Consider the following 20571-nt stretch of genomic DNA (forward strand, 5'->3'; position numbering starts at 1 on the left):
TCAAATTAATCCATATGGAAAAAGCCAACAATCCCATATATCAATGGGCAAGAGACATGAATAGAACCTTCTCTAAAGAAGACAGACTGGCTAACATATGAGAAAATGTTCATCATCCCTAATTATTAGAGAAATATAAATCAAAACCACCCTGAGATACCATCTAACCCCAGCAAGAATGGCCCACATCACAAAATCTCAAAACTGCTGATGCTGGTGTGGCTGTGGAGAGAAGGGAACACTTTTACACTGCTGGTGGGACTGCAAACTAATACAGCCTTTTTGGAAGGAAGTATGGAGAACCCTCAAAGAACTCAAGCTAGACCTCCCATTTGATCCTGCAATCCCATTACTGGGCATCTACCCAGAAGAAAAAAAAAATCCTTTTATCATAAGGACACTTGCACTAGACTATTTATTGCAGCTTAATTTACAATCACCATAATGTGGAAACAACATAAATGCCCACCAACGCAGGAATGGATTAACAAGCTGTAGTATATGTACACCATGGAATGCTATTCAACCATTTAAAAAATGGAGACTTTATAGCCTTTGTATTAACCTGGATGGAAGTGGAAGACATTATTCTTAGTAAAGCTTCACAAGAATGGAGAAGCATGAATTCTATGACTCAATTTTGATGTGAGGACAATTAATGACAATTAATGACACGGGGGTGGGGGAAGGGGGGAGCAGAGAGAGAAAGGAGGAGGGAGGGTTGGCAAAAGGAAGAGCAGAGAGAGGGAAGGAGGGAAGAGGGTGGGATCTTGGTGTGTGCCACACCTTTTGGGGGCAAGACACTGTTGTAAGAGGGACTTTACCTAACAAATGCAATCAGTGTAACCTAATTTCTTGTACCCTCAATGAATCCCCAACAATAAAAAAAAAAAAATAGTTGGCCCACTGTGGAAAACCCTTTGGAGCTGTTATCAAAGGCCTTGAAGATGTCCATTTGTTTATTAATTCATATCCTGGAATTTTCTCCTAAGGAAAGATCTTAAATATGGAAAAAGCTTTATTGTTGAAGGTACAACCATTCTTCATAGTGTTTTTATAATTTAGTAAAACTAGGAGCTATCCTAAATGTCCAACATTTGAGACTAGATAAATTATGACCCATCTGCTTGACTAATTTGCACTGCTTATTGAATAAGAGGAACAGCATTGTCCTTGTAAAAATGAAAACAAAACGCCACATATGAAAAAATTACTGGGAAGAATAATACTTCCCAATGTAGGCAGCATTGTTGATGTTATTCAGACTCTCAGGATCTGGCTCTAGATGTTCATGCCAGCCGTCTGTATGCCACTACTATTTACTGGATGTGGGAGCCTCGCGCTGGGGACGCCTTTCACCCCTGTATGCTTTCGTATGTCCTGTTCCTTCCTCCTGAAATGCCCTTCCCTCCCTTGTCCAATACATGAACACCTGCTCTTCTTCTAGTCCAGCCCTGTAGAATTCCCTGACTTCCTGGATGGAATCAGTTGCTCCATCATCCCTGTTCTGTACATTTTGTAACTTGACTTTTACACATATACATATTATAGTCTTCTTGTCTATTTTTCTCTCTGCCGTGTAGCCTGGGCACTTCATACAGGTCAGAACTGTGTTATCCATAAATTCCTAGTACTTGGTGAAGGACCTGGCATTTAATAGGCATTCGATTTATATTAACTGAATTTTTCACTTTTTTTTTATTTTTTGTTTTTCCATGTTTTCTGCATATTTTATAATGACCATGCATTATACTTATAATGGAAGAAAAATAACAGTAATTCATTCACTCATTTATTTTAATGAGGCTTAGCTTAGAAATTCTCAAACCTGGCAGGCTATCAGAATCACCTGGAGAGCTTATTAAAATGCAGATTTCCTGGCCCTAAGACATTTCTTAAATCCCATCCCTAGGGTAAGGATCTGGAATCAGTATTGTTAACAAGCTGTAACACATGGTCAGCCACGGCTGAGACTAAGTGCTGTAACTAAATACCTCTGAGGCCTTTTCAGCTTAAAGCCTTTTTAGTTGTTGGCTTGGTCTCCTGTCCCTTGCTGCTCCTGCTACGAGAGGCTTCAGCATGAGGCTGTGGTGGAACAAGAGGCCAGACAATGAAGAATAACTATACTAGTTTCATTTTGAGCACCTTGTCTCTGCCAAGGACTGCTTTATGTACAGCATTTTTTTTTTTGTCTGCACAATAATAGTTAAAGGTCAGTTTTATCATCTCCATTTTACAGATGAGAAAACTGAGACAAAGAAATGTTTTGACTCTCCCAAATAAGAAGAAAGCATTGGAGCCCCTGTTTCAAATTCAGTTCTGTCAAACTTCAAAACAGGAATTTGAATCTCCCTCACTGCCCTCCCAAACAAAAGCATTCCAGCAAGGCTGCAGATAGCCCTGTGGTGTGCAGACTGTGCTCTGCCCTCTGCTCAAGCCTGTGGGATTAGCATCCTTGGCAGGTAGCGATGCACCAAGCAAGCAGAGGCTGCAGCTCACCAAATGTGCTCTGGCGCCCACCCACCTGCTTACAGGATGCAGTGAAGCAGTGGAATTCAATTTGCAGCAGTGACCTAAGAAGGGCTATTTTTAGTAAGAAAGTAGGTCAGGGGCTACAGCGGTGCTGCCTGAGAAATCAACAGCCTCCCCTCTCCCCAGGAGGCTTGCTCACTTCTTCCACAGCCAGTGGGGAGGGAGGATGGCAGATCTGACATCCTCACATGCCAACAGCTGTAATTGTTACTGTGGAACCACTGGGCCAGGGAGAACACTTACACCTATGACACAGAGGCTAGTGTATGGGCTTGCTGACGGTCTTGATTCTAGTCTTCCTCAAGAGATTAGAATCCCTTCAGAAAACATCTCTGACATGGTGGGAGGATGACGTATTGTACACCTTCAACATGCTAGCCACTATTCTGGGTTTGATGTGCATTGTCTCATTTAATCTTGAAGTATCTCTGCAAGGGAGGGTATGATTAGCTCAGTTTTGCTGATGTAGAAAGATCACACAGTTCACCTGGGGTGGAACCAGAATTTGAATCCTGTGTGAAATTTCGGTGCTGATGACCAGATGACCAGTCCATCAAACCGTGCTGGCGGTGATTTTTAATTATTGCTCTGCCTCTGCTCCATTTTGTTCAATACTTCAGAGAAAAGAGTACAAAGATGGCTTTCTCCATCTGGACTAATCTGAGTCCAGAGGAAAGGATACCGAGGACACAGACCCTATCCCCAGAGAGGAGAGAAAGCAGAGAATACACACTGCTGCCCAATTGTCAAGGCCAGTAGTTGCCAAAAACAAATCAAGCACCTGATTTCCCTGGGCCTGGAGTGTTTCAAAATACTCTGCTCCACTTGTTCTGCCATATATTAACTGCAGATCTGTGGCAAATTGCAAAGCACTCATTGGCAATGCACAGGACAGGAGCTTGTTAACAGAATGCAGTAATTGACATGTTGTGATTCATTATGCACAGCACAGAGGACTCTAGCCCAAGCCCACTTTGTGGCCAAGCGCTGCTGGCACCACCAGCCTTGAGAATTTGTTCCTGGCTCTGTTTTGGAGCTCCAGCTGGAGAGCCCCTTCCCTTCAGGGGCCAGAAGCAGCCTGAGGCTTTTGTCTTATCTGCTCCCTCCCTTCAGGCAAAGAGTGAGTACATCTCCTCTACTCTGGGCTGTATGACCTTGGAGGGAGATTATTTGTTCATTTATTCACTCAAGTATTTTTGAAAATGTGCCAGGCACGCAATGGAGAGCAAGATGGATAGTTTCTGCCCTCATAGAACTTACAGCCCCTCTCTGGACCTTATTTTTCTTATCATTAAATGAATTGGGTTGGTCAATTTCTTTTAGCTCTAAGATTTTAGAATCTATGGTTCTGGCTTATAAATGTTGATTATTAAGTCTTAGCACCAGTCCTATTTGTTTGCATCTAATCTTGAATTTCAGAATCTGGATAGGAACTATGGACACAAGCCTTATTTAATTGCTTCACTTAAAAATGGGGAAAATGAGGCTAAAAGAAGAGAGTGACTTGCCTAGTATATCAGTGACAGCCCAGATGGGGAACCCAATCAACTGAGCGCAAGCCTCACCTTTGGTCCTTCTGAGGCTACTTTGTGACTCAGCACTGCTGAGGAGCCCTCCTTGGAGTCCTTTCTGCATTTGGCTTTTCTAACAGCAAGCTCTCCTGAATCTCCCCTGCCTACATCTTTAACCACTGCTTCTGGCCTCCCTTGTCAGCTCAAAGGCCCGTAGCCTAACAGTAGAAAAGGAAGGAGTAGGCTTTAATAGCCGGACGCCAGAAGATAAATAAGATTGAAATTTGTTATACCAAGATTGCCAAAAAGATGGATGTGAAGAAATTGAAGCAGAGCATGTGAGCAAATAAGCAGATGCAAAGGCAAAACCAAAGTGAAACTGCTAAAGAAGGGGAGCCCGTGGAGGTGACAGAGGAGAAACTGCTCTCTGAGCTCTGTGGAGAGCCTGCCTCCCCTCACTGGCTCAGAGATGCTCTGTCCCTCTGGCCTGGCTCCTACCTGTAACCCATGAAAGAAATCGAAAGCTGGAAGGACAGAGGACCTCTCTGATGTTCTTATGAGACAGGAGGATTGAGTTCACTGCAGAGAAGTTGGCAGCAGGAGGCCCATCACTTTCCCATTGACCAGGACACCTCTACTCTGGGTGGAGAAAGATGCTGAGGGTATAGCAAGGCTTTAGGAAATCTTAAAGTGTCAATTTGTCTGTCGCTCTTCCTCTCTCTCCATGACAGTCTGGGAACCAGCACTTTGAGGCATTATCCTTGGTTAATTTCTAGTTTTCTGCCTTATAGTGATCACCTAGGAAGGAGGTAGTCAGTGGTAGGAAAGGGTGAAAATATTGTTCTTGATTATGAGAACCTATATCCATTCTGAGTAGTCATGTATAATTTTAGTCCTATAGGTTGATTTGTTATTTTCCATGCTTTATTTTTGTAAAAAATAATTTTCCAGTAGAGATACAACATTATCCTAAAAGAGACATCTAATCCATGTACACAAAATATGTCATGTGTGCTTATAAATGTAACATGTGAAAAGAAAATTATTCTATTGTTTGTATTTTATTTTAGATGTATTTTATTTTATCTTGCTCCATTGCATGGGCTAGAGAGTGCAGTGGCATCACCACAGTTCTCTGTAACCTCAAATTTCTGGGCTCAAGTGATCATCTTGCCTCAGCCTCCCAAGTAGCAGAGACTACAAGCATGTGCCAGCTAATTTTTTTAGTTTTTGTAGAGCCAGGATCTTGCTATATTGCTCAGGCTGGTCTTGAACTCCTGGGCTCAAAGTGATTCTCCTGCCTCAGCTTCCCAAAATGCTGTGAATTAATAGGCATAAGCTTGTGGACCGTGCTATTTTTAAAAAATGATTTCTATGGAGCTGGAATATATTCTTTTTAGTAAAGTATCTCAAGAAGGGAAGAAAAAGTATCCAATGTACTCAGCCCTACTATGAAACTAATTTATGGCTTTCATATGAAAGCTATAACCCAGTTATAACCTAAGAATATGGGGAAGAGGGAGAGGGAGGGGAGGGAGGGGGGAGGATGGGTGGAGGGAGGGTGATAGGTGGGATTACACCTGTGGTGCATCTTACAAGGGTACATGTGAAACTTAGTAAATGTAGAATATAAATGTCTTAACACAATAACTAAGAAAATGCCAGGAAGGCTATGTTAACCAGTGTGATGAAAATATGTCAAATGGTCTATAAAACCAGTGTATGGTGCCCCATGATCACATTAATGTATACAGCTATGATTTAATAATAAAAAAAAAAATGATTTCTAGTCTTTTGCCTGTGAGCTGGATGTCTGAGTCAGAAGCACTGATTCCTTGTGTGTCCTTGGTATTCACTTCCCCTTTCTGTCCTTTTACTCCCATACCTGCAAAGTGAAGGGGCTGGATCAGTGGTTTTAGTTATCTGGCCCATGAGTCAGTTCTGTCCAGTTGCTTGAGATAATTGTTAAATGTGTTAAGTTCCTGGACCCACTTCTAGATCTGTAGAATTGGAATTGGGTACATGGATATTTTTAGTTGTGATAATTCTCCAGGTGATTTCAGGTGATAACAGCCAAGTTTTGAGTAGTGTTCTTCCAAGAATCCCTCTGGTTCTGATGTTCTAGGATCTTCCGCACTCACTCTCTTGCTCACTTTCTGAATTTCTCTTGTCCTTTGCTTGTCCTAGGTTGCTTTCTCATTAGACTAGTGAACCTCTCAGGAAGAAGGGCTGCATCTTACCATCTCCATGTACCTGGCACCTGCCACATGAATGGTACACTGGAAGTGCTCAGTTATCTGAGGGGGCTGTGGAGAGGAGGGAATGAAAGAGCTTTTCATGCCTTTACTATGCCTCATACATATCCAAGTAATTTCCATAATTTTGCCTACAGGCTGAGTCATTATAAATTTCTTCTGATATGGTAAACAGAAAGAGCACAGATTTTGGAACTTAACAGAACTGGGTTTGAATCTCAACTACCCCTCCTACTGTGTAGTGATTTATCCTGTAGTTTAATCTCTTTAAACTATAGTTTACTTGATTGTGAAATAAAGTTAATAGCATGTATTATTTAAGATTGTTGTTAGGATTGAGTTACTACATGGTAATGTGGATGTAAATGTGCTTGACATATATAGGAACTCAAATATTTTAATTTCTCCTTTTCCTTTACATGCCCAATGGTGAGGGACAGGAAAAGGAAGGAAGGAAGGAGAGTCAGAAGAATGGGTCATCCCCACACCAGGCCTCAGAGGATATAAATATGATTCTTTGTCATCTCCTGGCTTTCTGGGACATGGAGGCTCAGACACCTCCATGGATCCCCACTTGTTCCACCCTGGGCACATCAGAATTAACACTTAAATTTACCTGACTCCAAATGTGGTGTGTTCTCTGTGTCTGTGTGCTAGGAGGGAGGTAAGAAGAGAAGGAGCAAAAGAAATTCAAGGAACTATTGTAGGTTTGGGTTCCCTATGCAGATCTGATCTCTGGGCTTGCCACGAGAAAGCCAAGTTCATTCCAAGTTCTCAGGGCTACAGTTCTTTGTATTGGTTTTGTTAGCATAGCGGCTCCCCTCGCCACATATTCTATGTTGGAACTGCCGCAGCATGCTGCTTTTCATAGAAGTCTCGTTTTCAAACTAAGTCCAGCTGTTTAAGCCCCAGAAGGCAGCTAGATTAGTTCTTATCTGGGCAAAATGGTAAATGGTTATGTCCCCCCACACACACACACACACACAGTGCCTCCAGCACCACAAAATAATAAGAGCCACCCTTTGCTGAGTGCCTCCTCTGCTTGAATTCTTTGACATCACTAAGAGTAGTTATTATTAGCTAGTTTTATAGGGCAGTAGGTCAGGATTAAGACTGTAAAATTTAGGGTTTGACTGAGGTTCAAATCCTGGCCCCACCATATTTCAACAAATCCTCTCTGAGCCTCTGTTTCTTCATCAGCACAACAGGGCTGGTAGTGTTCACCTCATAGCACCTATGGAAATTAAGTGACTATCACATGCTGAGCGGTACCTGACATAGTGCCTGATGGATGGGAAGTAAACCCTCAGCAGATGTAACTGTGTGATGATGGTGGCTGTGATGGCAATGCTGTGTTCTCTTCATCAATGGAAGGTAGGGTCGACGTAGTGGATACTAGAGGCCGGAGGAAAGGTAGCAAAAAAAATCAACAGTTTCTGTTAGCCTAAGGCAGGCTCCCGAGAACCTCAGAGATGGTATCAGAAAGGGACCTGATGTAATTAGTTAGAATAAATTCAAAGAAAAGCTGTATTTTATTATTCATCAGCCGGTTTATATTGACTGCCTGCTGTGTCTCAGGCCTTCAGAAGCTGGAGATACTGTGATGATAAAACAGACATGATCCCTGCCCTCGAGGAGCCCACAGTCTCATGGGAAGACTCAGATACTATTAAATTAATTGTACCAGTCATGTAAAATTAAAAACTAGGGTAAATGCTATGGAAGAAAGGGACGAGGTGCCATGAGAGCATATAACAAGGGTCCTGACCTACTTCAAGTGATCAAAGATAGCTTTGCTGAGGAAGCGACATCTGAGCTGAGATCTGAAGGATCGTTAGGAGTTAATTAGGTGAAGGGAGGGTTAGGATGGGGGAAAAGCTTTCGAGATGTGTAGACTAATATAGCTCCTATGGTGAGTGGCAGCATCGTGCTTTCAAAGAACTGAGATGTCAGTATGTCTTACATACAGAGAAGAGGCGGGAGGCAGAGATCAGGTGGCCTTGTGGGCCTTGTTAAGGATTTTTTTTCTCTCTGTTCCAAGCCCATGGGGACCACTAAAGGATCTGAAGCAGAGGTGGGCATGTATATTACAGATGGGGAGAACACTGCTCAATTTGGCATTTGTAAGAGATCTCTCCAATAATGGCTCTAAGAATGGATGGAGGGTGTGGGGAAACCAGTTAAGAGGACGCATTTGCCTAAGTCCCAGTAAGAAATAATGCCAGGTTGGGTGAGAGTAGTGACAACAGAGGTCAGGGCAGCGTGATTTAAGATATCTAGGGGAAGTTTGCAGGGCTTGATGAGGGACTGCACAAAGCTGTGGGAAAGGAAAAGTATGAAGGACAACCCTCAGGTGTCTGGATTCAGGGGTAGATTACAGCCCTGCCATTCACTAAGCTTAAAAAAAAAAAAAGAAGAAGTGGAAAGTGACCAAGTTTGGGTGGGAAGATCTGGCTCTGAATTTGAACAGCTGCACTGGAAGTGCCTTTTAGATATCCAAGTATAAACATTCCACGCCCATGTCACCAAGGGTAGGACACAATGACCTTGGAATGCTTTTGGGCAGTCTGATTCAGATACCCACACTGGGGGTCAAGCTTGTTTAGTAGTTGGTCTGAGGATTCATTATTTGCTTCCCACCCCTGGTGGTTCTGTTTCTCTACCAGTATCCTGAAAAGGGATACTTTGGGAGAATTCAGCATAACGAGAAGTATGAACCATTTGGGGAGAAAATCTGCTTCTTTAGGGGAAACAACTCAGATATTGATGCCTGTCGTTGGGATGTTTTTTCCAAATCTGTGGATGAGATATTTGTGTTTTATGTGTGTGCTTTTATTCATTTATTAATTAAAATGTTTGCTACTAATATGTATCTATTATGTGGCAGGTACAATGTCAAGTCTGAAAGGACCGCTGGTTCTTTGGGAAGTGACCCCAGAGCCCACCTGGTATTGCTGTTCTTATGATCTGAGCGAAACCAGGCAGGATGCTGCCCTTTCTCTGAATGCTAAATCTCTAGGATGCTGAGCCACTGACTTCGATCAGGGGACGTATCCTTGATTTCAGAGGATTGATTTTTCAGGGGCTTCCTCTATAGCAGCAGCTCCTCGATCTGTCATTGGGGCCTCTCTTTCACAGAGGTCTCCCTAGACAGTAACTACCTCTGCATCAGTTCTCTACTTTGAACAGGGCTCAGCTGGGCATTGGAGCCCCGTCCCCGACCCCTACCATGTGTACCCCTGCCCCACCAAGCATCTTTGTGTCCAGGTGAGCAGGCTTTGTGTCATCCTGTAGAACAGCCGGGGAGAGCTGGTCTGGTGGACAGGAAGGGAGTGGGGTGGGCAGGGGTGTGACTCATCCAGCCCTAGCACCATGTGACAGGATCTGTGAATACCCATGTGGAATAGATGCATGTTCTAAGAACATTTGCCTTGTGGAAATTTAAACTCGGGAACCACATGAATTTGGAACAGTGATTACCATCACAAAAGGGAGCGTAGTATCCTTTTAAAAAATCCTCTAGTATATCTAAAATGCAACGCAGTGTGGGGGGCTGGGCTGGAAGCTGGCACTCTCTATGTCAGTGGGACAAAGAACTTCTTACAACTGGAGCAGATGGTGAGCCTGTTAGCGCAGGTGTCCTGCAGAGGCCAGACAACCTTGTGGCAGGTGAGACAGAAGGATTGCTTCCCAGTGAGGGGTGGTGGGCTGAGAATCACAACTTTAAGGTTCTCTGATTGCTTGGCCTTGCTTTGTATCTTGGAAAGTAAGTCTGCGTTAGACAAATCTGCCAAGGACTGATATGTCCTTGAAGTCAGAAGGAAATAGGCTAAATCCTAGCCCCACCTCTTCTAGCTATGAGATCTAGACAAGTTGCTCTCTGAACCTCCAGCCTATAAAACCAGGTTCCTAATACCTTGCAGAGTTTTGCGTATATAAGGATTAGCCGAGTTAAGCCTTGGAGCCAGCACCCCAGGATGTAAGGAGACAGGAAGCCTGTGGTGCCTCTGATCAGCTGGCAGCTACATGGTACGTGCTCATGGCATAGGACCACATGCTCTGAGCAGGGAGAACATTTATTGCTCCCCCAGAGCACAAATGCAGGGCATGTGTCAGCTCACTGGTGGCCTGAGGTGGGCCAGGACACACTGTCCTGTTTCTGCCTGAAGACTGACACCCACTCAGCAAACAGCCCACCCAGCTTAAGTTTCTCCCAAATAACTCAGTCTTCATTACAGTGAAATCCTTTCAGGTGCCGAGAGTGGCATGTTGCTTGTAATCTGACCCCTGGAAGAATTCTGGCTATGTCCTGTTCCCATGCTAGCTTTTTCCTAAAGCTGATTTTATGAGGAATTATTTTTCTAATGTGTTGTATAAAATCCTAAGCATGTTTCTGATCATGTCTTAGGAAGTTCCCAATGTTTTTAAGCATTAACGAGACGCAGACTAGCTTTTTGTAGGGGCTGGCACGATCACTGTAAACTAGAGGCCACTTGTTGCCTCAGAATCCGTGACACCCCAGGCAAGGCTCTGGCTTCATATGTGACCATCTAGCGCACTAGAGTCATGCCAACCTGAAGATACTTGTCCCTGTTCAGGTTTCCAACATAGTCATCACAGTTCCCATCTGTATGCACAATGCAGATTGTGTTTACCAGTTATTTTATCCGCCCAGCATCACATGGGCTCTGTAGAGCAGAGGTCTTGACCCTTTTATTCAGATAAAGAGAACATGGCTCTGTGAGATGCAGTAGTTTGTCTGAGGTCAAGCAGCTGATTATTGACAGAACTGCTTGTCATATTCTGGCACAGTGAAAACACCATCCGGCATTTACAGCCCACTTGGGGCATTCATGAGCTATATGACCTTGTATAAGCTAGTTAATATTATAAGTGGTTATTAGTATTAATTACAGTAAAATTTAAAAAGCATCTGGTGTGGTGGTAGGTACTCTACACTGTATCTCCTTGAATTCCTACACTAGATCTGTGAAGGGATTTGATTATTATGTTTTGCTGATACGTACCTTGAAATTCAGAGCATTAAAGTGACTTTCCCTGGCTGAGCCAGTTTCTCTATAAAATGTGACTATTATTGTCTCCCTGGGAGGGTGACAATGAGGACTGAATGAAGGAATGTGTGTAAACTGCCTGGCACAGAGCCTGGATAGACAGGGGCCCAGTCAATGCTTGTCTCCTTTCTCCAGTTTCCCCTCTGACTTCTAATGTAGTGCTCTTTCCACTGCATCCCACTGAGTGTGTTTAGAGGCTGAGGTCATGCTCAAGTCCTCTCCTTAGCTCTTTCCATCACGCTCTGTCCCACCCCCGGAGGCTACTTCAAGTGCCTGACCTGGGCTCTCTGTCAGATACTGCCTGTTTAGTCTTGTGCCAGGTCAGGAAACATCATCCTTCTCTGGCATGTTGCATCACATGCCTGACATTTGCCCCAGAGCTATGTTCTGGAACGCTAAAGCCTACCCTGGCCTCTCTAGCCACAAGGCTCTCCTTTTTTCTAACTTTCTCTAAGGACAATCCAAGTTGTTTCCCTTATTTTGGCATTTTGTCTGGACTCTTTCATGCTTTTATGTTGTGTTTCATGAGAGGCTGCATATGGAAGTGACCTGGAACCCAGGTCTTCTGACTTTTGGTGCCATGCCCTAAAACTTACTGTTTTAGTTCCCTTAGTGTTGTTATAAAGGAATACTTTTGAGACTGGGTAATTTATAAAGAAAAGAGGTCTATTTAGCTCATGGTTCTGTAGGCTATACAAGAAGCATAGCACCAGCATCTGCTCAGCTGCTGGTGAGGGCTCAAGCTGCTTCCACTCATGGAAGGCTGAGGGGGCCAGCATGTGCAGAGATCTTATGGCAAGAGAGGAAGCAAGAGAGAGAAGAGAGGTGCTAGGCTCTTTGTAACAACCAGGTTTCATTGAAACTAAAAGAGTGACAGCTTACCCCAAAAAGAGGGCATAAAGCTATTCATGAGGGATTCCCCCCCCATGACCCAAATACCTACTGTCATTAGACCGCACCTCTAATAGTGGGATACAATTTCAACATAAGCTCTGGGGGCACAAACATCCAAACTATACATTAACTATTATTTAATGTTGAGAGGAGGATACAGTAGGTCATGGGGAAAAAAGAACCTTATCTTTTGGGATCCTCAGAAATTTATTCATTTGGCTTTCAATAAATACTTATTTAGAACTTACTCTCAGCCAGACCCTGTGTTAGTCATAATAGTAAGTGTTATATTACCTAATTAGTATAAACCTAATGAATTTACAGTTCTAGTTCCTAAACTTGGGGGCAAGGTGTATGGTATGGTAAGGTAAAGGGGAAGAACATGTCCTGGCAGTGGTTGGACATGAGAGGTGACAGACCTGACTGTCAGGATGTACCACTATAAACTTAAGAGAATACTGTATAAATAGAGGCTGGCTCTTGCACCTCTGAAAGACAGCTTGGAAAAGTAAAAAAGAGAGGGATTTTTAAAGAATGCATTCATTCAACAGTCCTTTAGCAAGTGCCTTATCTGTGGCAGGTATTCTGCTGGTGGCCAATCAGACAGGGCCCTGCTCTCTCTGATGCCCTTTCCCATAGAGGAGGTAGACATGTGAACAGATGAATCTCAGCAAGTTGGTTTAATGGCAGAGGGTAGTACAGTGAAGATGGGAACTTGAAGGAGAGGACTAACTTTTCATGGGGAAAGTAAAGGAAGGCTTCACAGAGAAACTAGGCCTCAGAAGGGAGGGAGTTAGAAAAGATAGCATTCCAGAAAAAGGAACTAGCATTTGTAAAGGGCAAGAATCCTTGATTGCAAGAGGGACTTTACCTAACAATTGCAATCAGTGTAACCTGGCTTATTGTACCGTCAATGAATCCCCAACAATAAAAATAAATTAATTAATTAATTAAAAAAAAAAGAAATGGAAAATACCACAGTGCGTTAAGAAGATATGGGCTGGTGTGTATCATGAAGGGCCTCGTGTGGCATGTTGAAGGTATTGGACTTAGGTATCCAGGAACCAACAGAGGTCTTAAGGCCAGGGCCCAGTCAGTGGAAAGCAAATAGCTGCCTTAGAGAATGCTAACGAGTCCAATCCTCATTTGCCACTGAGTCCTGTGTGCAGCCTCAGAAACATGCACATGAAGGCGACAGTACCTAGACAGACAGTGTGAGGGTTTCAGGTAAGCCTAATCCAGTAGCCCTTGCATTTGTGCCCTTGACCTCTAAGGAAGTGTAATGCTCCAGTAAGTGCAAGGCCTTCTTGTCCAATGGATATTGGTCCTTTCCCCCAGGAAGCTCTTTTGAAGAGACAGGTTAGAATAAGATAAAATATCCTGGGCGGGGAATCAGGAAGTAACCGTTAGTCTGTGGACTCCAAGAGGGCTGCAGTTGTCTCTGCCAGCTTTGTTTCCCTAGCCCCCCAGACCAGGACTTGACACACAGTCTGTGCACAGTGATGTTTGTTGAATAAGGGGAAAAAGAAATTGTTTTAAAGTTCAAAATGTTAGGTGGGGGGGTACAAATATTTTTGGTTACCTGCATTGATTTTGTTATACTTCAGTCAGGATTATAAGTGTGCCATCACCCAGATGGTGTTCGTTGTGCCTGTTAGTAGGTTTCTGCCCATCTCCTTTTCCCCCACCCCCCACTTGATTTCCACTGAGTTTTACTTCCCTCTGGGCACATGTGTGCTCATTGGTTAGGTACAGTTTAATAGTGGGTACATGTGGTGTTTGTTTTTCCATTCTTTAGATACTCAAGTAGGATTGTCTGGAAACAGAAATTGTCTCCAGTTCCATCCAAATAATTGCAAAAGCCCTTTAATTCATCCTTCTTTGTGGCTGAGTAATAGTCTATAGTATACAGATACCAGATTTTGTTAATCCACTCATGAACTGATGGGCATTTGGATTGATTCCACATCTTTGTAATTGTGAATTGTGCTGCAGTATACATTCAATTGCAGATGTCTTTTTGATAAAATGACTTCTTTTCCTTCAGATAAATACCCCGTATTTATATATCCAGTACCTTTGGATTGCTGGATCAAATGGTAGGTCTGCTTTTAGTCCTTTGAGGAATCCCCATACTGTTTTCCATAGAGGTTGTACTAATTCACAGTTCCACAAACAGTGTATAAATAAGCATTGCTTTCTCTTTGCATCCATGTGAGCATCTATTGTTTTTGGACTTCTAAATAAATTCCATCTAACTGGGGTTAGGGAAAAAAAGAAATTAATCAACTATCTATCCAACCAGTCAACCCTCCAGCAAGGGTTCTAATCCCAGCTCTTGAATTTCAGTTCTCTCAGTTGTATATTGATACAATAACCTGGTTGGTCTCTAAGGCCCACCACATTCATTCTGCTATCCTAGGATTCTAGAATGATGAATAGAATAGTTCAGAGCAAGCTAAGTCATCACTCATATTTCTGAAATGCCTCAAGTTTAATCAGAATAAAATATCAAAACCAAGCACTACATTACAACGTCTCTGATATGCCTTCTAAAAACAGAACTTGCGTCTGTCTTAGAGTTGTGAAGAAAATGTATTAGGCTATATTAAATAGCAAGATTGTCCTTTTTTGTAGGGATAAAAATGAATTAAAACTTTTCTTCCTGGCTGGGGATTTTAACTGGGATTTGAGTCAATTTGATCTAAATTTGAGCACTCATCCAGGGAACATTTATTGACATCTGCTGTGCGCAGGGGTGTATGCTAGGCATGCGGGAGATAGGAAGCTGAACAAGATACACATCCTTCCAGGCAGAAACCGACAGTCTAGTCAGGGAGACAAAACATTTACACACTTGACTGTGACCCAGGTGGACAGAGAATAAGCTGAGACAGTACAGATTCAGGGCTAGAAATGGTCAGAGGAGGAAATCCCTTCCAAGTATATCATGTAGGGAGGAAATCACCTCATACTATAACCGTAGGGCTCAAAATTCAGACTGAGCCTTTGTGGTTGTGGGGATGTTCTGTGGCTGTGCTCTGTAGCTGCCTGGAGCTTCCAGCCAGCCACACAGCAGCCACCAAGTTGAGCACCCTAGTCCAAGCTGTTATTGGCAGCAAAGATCATCTCAGGCCTGTGTGAGCAATGTGCACGTTGTATTGCCAAGCTTGGTAGCACCTTTTTATGGCACGTATCCTTGGGGTTGATTTCAAGAAAAAGTTGTTCACTGTGATGGGAATTTATATTCCTTCTTTTGTGAGACTGGAAACTATAAATCTGAAACGTGCCCTTCTCTGCCTCGCCTGCCACTTAAATTCAGGACCTAACCACGAAGGAATCATCCACTTTCTGACATTTATCCAATAATTGTCAAGCCCTTCTTTGTGCAGGGTCCTGTGGGAAGTGGGTCAGAAACACACATGCTCTGCTGTCGGGGTGCTGACAGAAGATGTGTGAACCAGGTGTGGGGGCTGACATTCCAGATGGGAGAGGTCCCTGAACTCAAGGGGCCAGAGAAGGAGGAGGCTGTTGTTAGGCTGGAGGCACAAAGGGAAAATCTAAAGGAGATCCATGTGATTGGGACTTCAGAAAATAGAGGGATCATACACATTGGAATAGGTGTGGCAGGTTTTCTAAAATAAAATAATGACAGAATCATTGAAGAAACCGAAAACTCCAGGCATGTTTAGGGGACTGGGAATACTTCAGTTTGACTAAGGAGAGTAATATTTTTAAAAAATTGGGGCCAGATCATCACAGAGAACCCCCTCCTTAGATGTTCCAGGTTAAGGCATTTATAGAATTGTATAGGCAATAAGCTGAAGTACACTCTAAAATCCTGGGGTTGGAAGGACTTTGAATACAACCCAGTCTAGCACTCCATCTCACACATAAAGACTGGATCCCAGGAGGGCACAGTGACTCATGCCTACAATCCCAGGACTTTGAGAGGGTGAGGTAAGAGGACTTCTTGAGGCTAGGAGTTCAGTAGCTACCTGGACAAATAGTGAAACCCTCCTGCCCCATTTCTACAAAAAAAAAAAAATAGCCAGGTGTGGTGGTATGTGCCTGTAGTCCTAGCCTCCAGGGAGACTGAGGCAGGAGGATTGCTTGAGCCCAGGAGTTTGAGGTTACAGGGAGCTGTAACAGTACCATTGTGTTCCAGCCTAAGCAACAGAGCAAGACTCAGTCTCAAAAAAAAAAAAAAAAAAGGTTGTGGGGGGTGTGGAGGGAGGGGAAGTTACTAACCCAGGTTCAGGCAAATAGTAAAGGATGGTGCTGGAGCTGGACCAGATCTTGCGGCTTTGAATAGACTGGTCTTTTTGCACTTTGATGAGATCTGTGCTCTGGGAAGATTAATGAGGCTTTCTAGGGGAGGTAGATTGAGGGACAAGGAGAGGCAGAGAATCAGGGAGAGCCTTGGGAGGCTTTTATAGTTCAGATGAAAGGTAATGCAGATGTTTAATTAGGGAATTGGCAGTGGACTGATAAGAAAGAGGCTGGCAGGAGAGACACAGGTCCATCCAGTAAGCAGGGCTTGGATGTGGAAGGCAGACAGGAGGGGGAGTCTACTTGTACTGTACTGTCTTCAGTTACTGCTCTTCACTGAAATGTGCCATCAGCTTCTCTCTCTAAGCTACCTCAGAGTGAGAAAGAAGGGGTACAATTCAAAATAAACATATTGAACACCCTCATTATTTCCCAGAATAAGCCTCTTGGTAATTTGTTGCTTTCGTTCCTCCTGCCTATAGGTCTTGGGCCTTTTCCAGAACCTGGCCTTCAGGGCTTAAGTCCTCAGAAATGTGATCTATTTACCAGACGCCATCTGGCTTCCTGGTTTTATGTATGGGCCCTTAGAACTGACCTCACTGTCCAAGTGTCCTTGGTTTTGGGTTTCTCATCAGGCCCTGAAGGTGCTGTGTGTGGGACTTGCCTCTCATCCTGTGACTCTGGGTGGGTCTGGAACCAAAGCCCTGAGACCACCCAGGATAAACTCCAGAATAGGCTGGGCACCGGCATGAGGACAGATACTGGGCTAGGCTTTAATTGCCTAGGGGTGTTGCCCAGGTCTATAGACCATCTGCCTCCAAATCACTTAGGTAACATTAACATGCGGATTCCTGGGCTCCATCTTATATTTTTTGAATCAGAATCTCTAGAGGTGGGAGCCAGGAATCTGTGTTTTTGACAAGTACCCTAGTGATTCTTATTTACCTAAAGTTTGAGATTCTGCCTTAGATCATTTAATTCTTTTTAAATCTCAGTTTCCATGCTTGAAAATGGGCAAATTATACATTCAATTTACTGTGCAAATAGAAAACCACTTTGGGAAGATGCTAAAAGTTTATATATGTACATTATGATGATGATGATTGCATATTAATTTTACAGAGTCCTGGGATCAAGAAAGTTTGAAGCATTTCTCAAACTGAAATATACAAAAAACTAGTAAATGGTCTGAGTATTCACACTGGAAAATATGTTTATAAGTGCTATGGTTTGAATGTTTGTCCCCTCCAAAACTCATATTAAAATTTAGTTGCCATTGTAACAGTATAGGAGGCGGGACCTTTAAGAGGTGCTCAGCTCTGCCCTGTGAATGAACTGATGCTGTTACTTAGGGACTGGTTGTATACCTTCCTTCACTCTCTCACATCCACCTTGTTATGGTGCATCAAGAAGGCCCTCACCAGATGCCAGCACCTTGATACTGGACATCCCAGCCTCTAGAACTGTAAACTTATACATTCATCAAAAATTACCCAGGGCCAGGAGTGGTGCCTCATGCCTGCAATCCCAGCACTTTGGGAAGGTGAAGCAGGAGAATTACTTGAGGTCAGGAATTTATGACCAGCCTAGATGACAGAGTGAGACTCTTGTCTCTACAAAAAAAAAAAATGTTTAAAATAATAGCCAGGCATGATAGTACATGCTTATGGCCCTACATACTTGGGAGACTGAGGCAGAGGGATTGTTTAAGCCCAGGAGTTCAAGACCAGAGTGAGCTATGATCATACCACTGCACTGTAGCCTAGGGGACAGAGTGAGACCCTGTCCCTAAAATAAGTTAATAAATAGTAAAAAAAATCTTCATAATAATAAAAATTAAAATTATCCAGTCTGTGGTATTCTGTTATAGCTGCACCAAACGGACCAAGAAACCAAGAATATAGGAACGAATACCTCCAGGAAAGAATAAGTGCTGAAGAAAAGCTATTAACTTTTCTTCAATATCTTCCACCATACGTATTCCATCAGCATCCTTCACTGAGTGCCTGGTATGTGCCAGGGCACTGGGCCAGGCTGAGGATATAGAGATAAATAAGATATGGTCCCTGACCTTAAGGGGTTGAGATCAATGTAGTGTTCAATACAGTGTGGTAAGCACTGGCTCCAGGGTGCATAGAGTGGATATTAGTTCTGTGGCAACAAGAGCAGGAATCAGCTCTATCTGGGGCTGTGAAGAATGGGGGTTATCAACAGGGCGGCCCTGGAGCGTAGGATTGTTCTAAGAAGGAAAGCCCCTGTCACAGTCTTGTCACTAGCTTTCTTCTTCTGTTCTGTTGAATTCTGTGCTCAATTTCCTCTCCCCCTCCATCAGACCAATTTCAGAAACACAGAGGTTGGTCTGATGGCATTTTTCTTCTTTAACCTACCAAAATCCACTTTTATCCTCTAAGTCAATGCTTAATTTTAGTCCTGAGCACTGGGGATTAAAACAATGCTTTTTTGAAGAGAGATGTGGGGTTTACATTATTACCCCCAAAAGTTTCAATCTGAAGTACTATGGTTTTAAGCTGTACTGGAGGTTTTGTTTGTTTGTTTCATCTGACAACTGATAGCAGGGGTATTATGCTTTGTTGGTTAATTGTTGATTTGGGGCAGTGGTAAGGGGAGAGGATTGGTGACAACTAGTTTTCCCCAGCCTCTATTATTTTAGTAAATAAATAATCACTATTATGCTTACCTGCAAAGAATGATTCGTGGTCTATATTGAGTTGTACAGAATAGCCTTTTTTGTATTTTAGAGTAAAACAACAATGGTTACCTTAAGGTGATATAGCTCTTAACAGCTTACAGAATGCCCTGAACATCCATATTCTTCCTACTCAAAAGGTGGTCCACAAACCAGGGGCCCCAGCAGGTGCTAATGAAAAATACAACACCCCAGGCCCTACCTGAGAGCTGCTGAATCACAATCTGCATTTTAGCCGTGCTCCTTGGCAGTTCACATGCATATTAAAGTTTGAGAGAGAATTTAAAGTGTGTGGTTTATTTATGGATTAGGACACTGAAGTCCAGAGAGATTAAGGAACTTGCCCAAGATCACATAATAAGTAGCAGAACCAGGATTTGAGCCTGGCCTGTTTGATTCTAAGGTGGGCACTCTATCCATTGTACTAACAGGTTGCTTTGTGTCCTATTAATTAGAGAACATGTCTTCGGTGATTCATGGTCGTGGAAAAAAGAAAGAAGAAAGTAACACTTTTTCAAGGTATAAAGGTATCTTCTTGGGAGCTGCCAAGGGTCAAGAAGAGTCAAAGGAGAACTCATATACTGAGCCTTGACTTTACCTTAGACACTTGGACAACTCTGATGACAGTTGGCTTCACCCCCACTTTACAGATGGTAAGAACCCCTGCAGCTCACTGGGCATAATGAGCTTGTGGGACTCTCAGGGGGGCAGGGGTTAAATGTGGTATTGAAAGTTCAGACTTTCTAGGTCAAAGGTCAAAGAATCAGAGATGCTGTGAATATTTTTTTCATCTTAAAGTTAAGATCCTCTTCTTGGATGAGACCGACTTCTTCTCGACTAATCAGGCCTGCTGGCTGCCTGCTGCTTCTGAAGTCACGAAGTCTGTCTTTGGTCACTTGGAACTCCTCTTGATTTATGAGCAACTCTGTCTTGTAGAGTAAAAGCGGTTTCCCCAAAGAGAAAAAATAGCTTAAAAGAAGGCCTTGAAGAATCAAGATGACAAAATGTATTATTTATAAGGACCTAAAATAAGTGCCGGATCCTCCACTCGAAGTGAGCCAGTGACAGCCAAGTGCTGTGTGGAGTAGAGCCCGGCTGACTGCAGCTGGACCCACACACAGGACTGGTCAGCCACGGCTCTGCTCCTTCTTCCAAGGGCCCTGCTCTGAAAACAGCTCCTGCTGCTGATACAGAGCAGCGGTGTCGTTCATACAAATGAGTCCTAGTTTACAAGCTTAAAGAGAAAATTCTTGAAGGAAAATGGGAGAAATGCATTGAGAATCTGGATTGGTGGAAAGAGCCTGCCAACATACCCACGCCTGTAACAC

At 43.3% G+C, this 20571-nt stretch overlaps 1 protein-coding gene across 8 annotated transcripts in view; it reads left to right on the forward strand.

The window, feature by feature from the left end:
- SERGEF (secretion regulating guanine nucleotide exchange factor) overlaps nt 1–20571 on the forward strand; it is a 261804-nt gene that overhangs the window by 198078 nt on the left and 43155 nt on the right. For 3 of the 8 annotated variants that reach the window (XM_053561632.1, XM_053561637.1, XM_053561633.1), the window contains 2 exons: nt 19699–19762; nt 19847–19896. The exons of the other annotated variants lie outside the window; for them this stretch is intronic. In XM_053561632.1, the coding sequence (XP_053417607.1) occupies nt 19699–19762; nt 19847–19896 (114 nt within the window). The remainder of the gene's footprint in view (nt 1–19698; nt 19763–19846; nt 19897–20571) is intronic. 8 annotated transcript variants of the gene reach the window in all.

This window comes from Nycticebus coucang, chromosome 14 (assembly GCF_027406575.1).
Source record: "Nycticebus coucang isolate mNycCou1 chromosome 14, mNycCou1.pri, whole genome shotgun sequence".
Classification (NCBI taxonomy): Eukaryota; Metazoa; Chordata; class Mammalia; order Primates; family Lorisidae; genus Nycticebus; species Nycticebus coucang.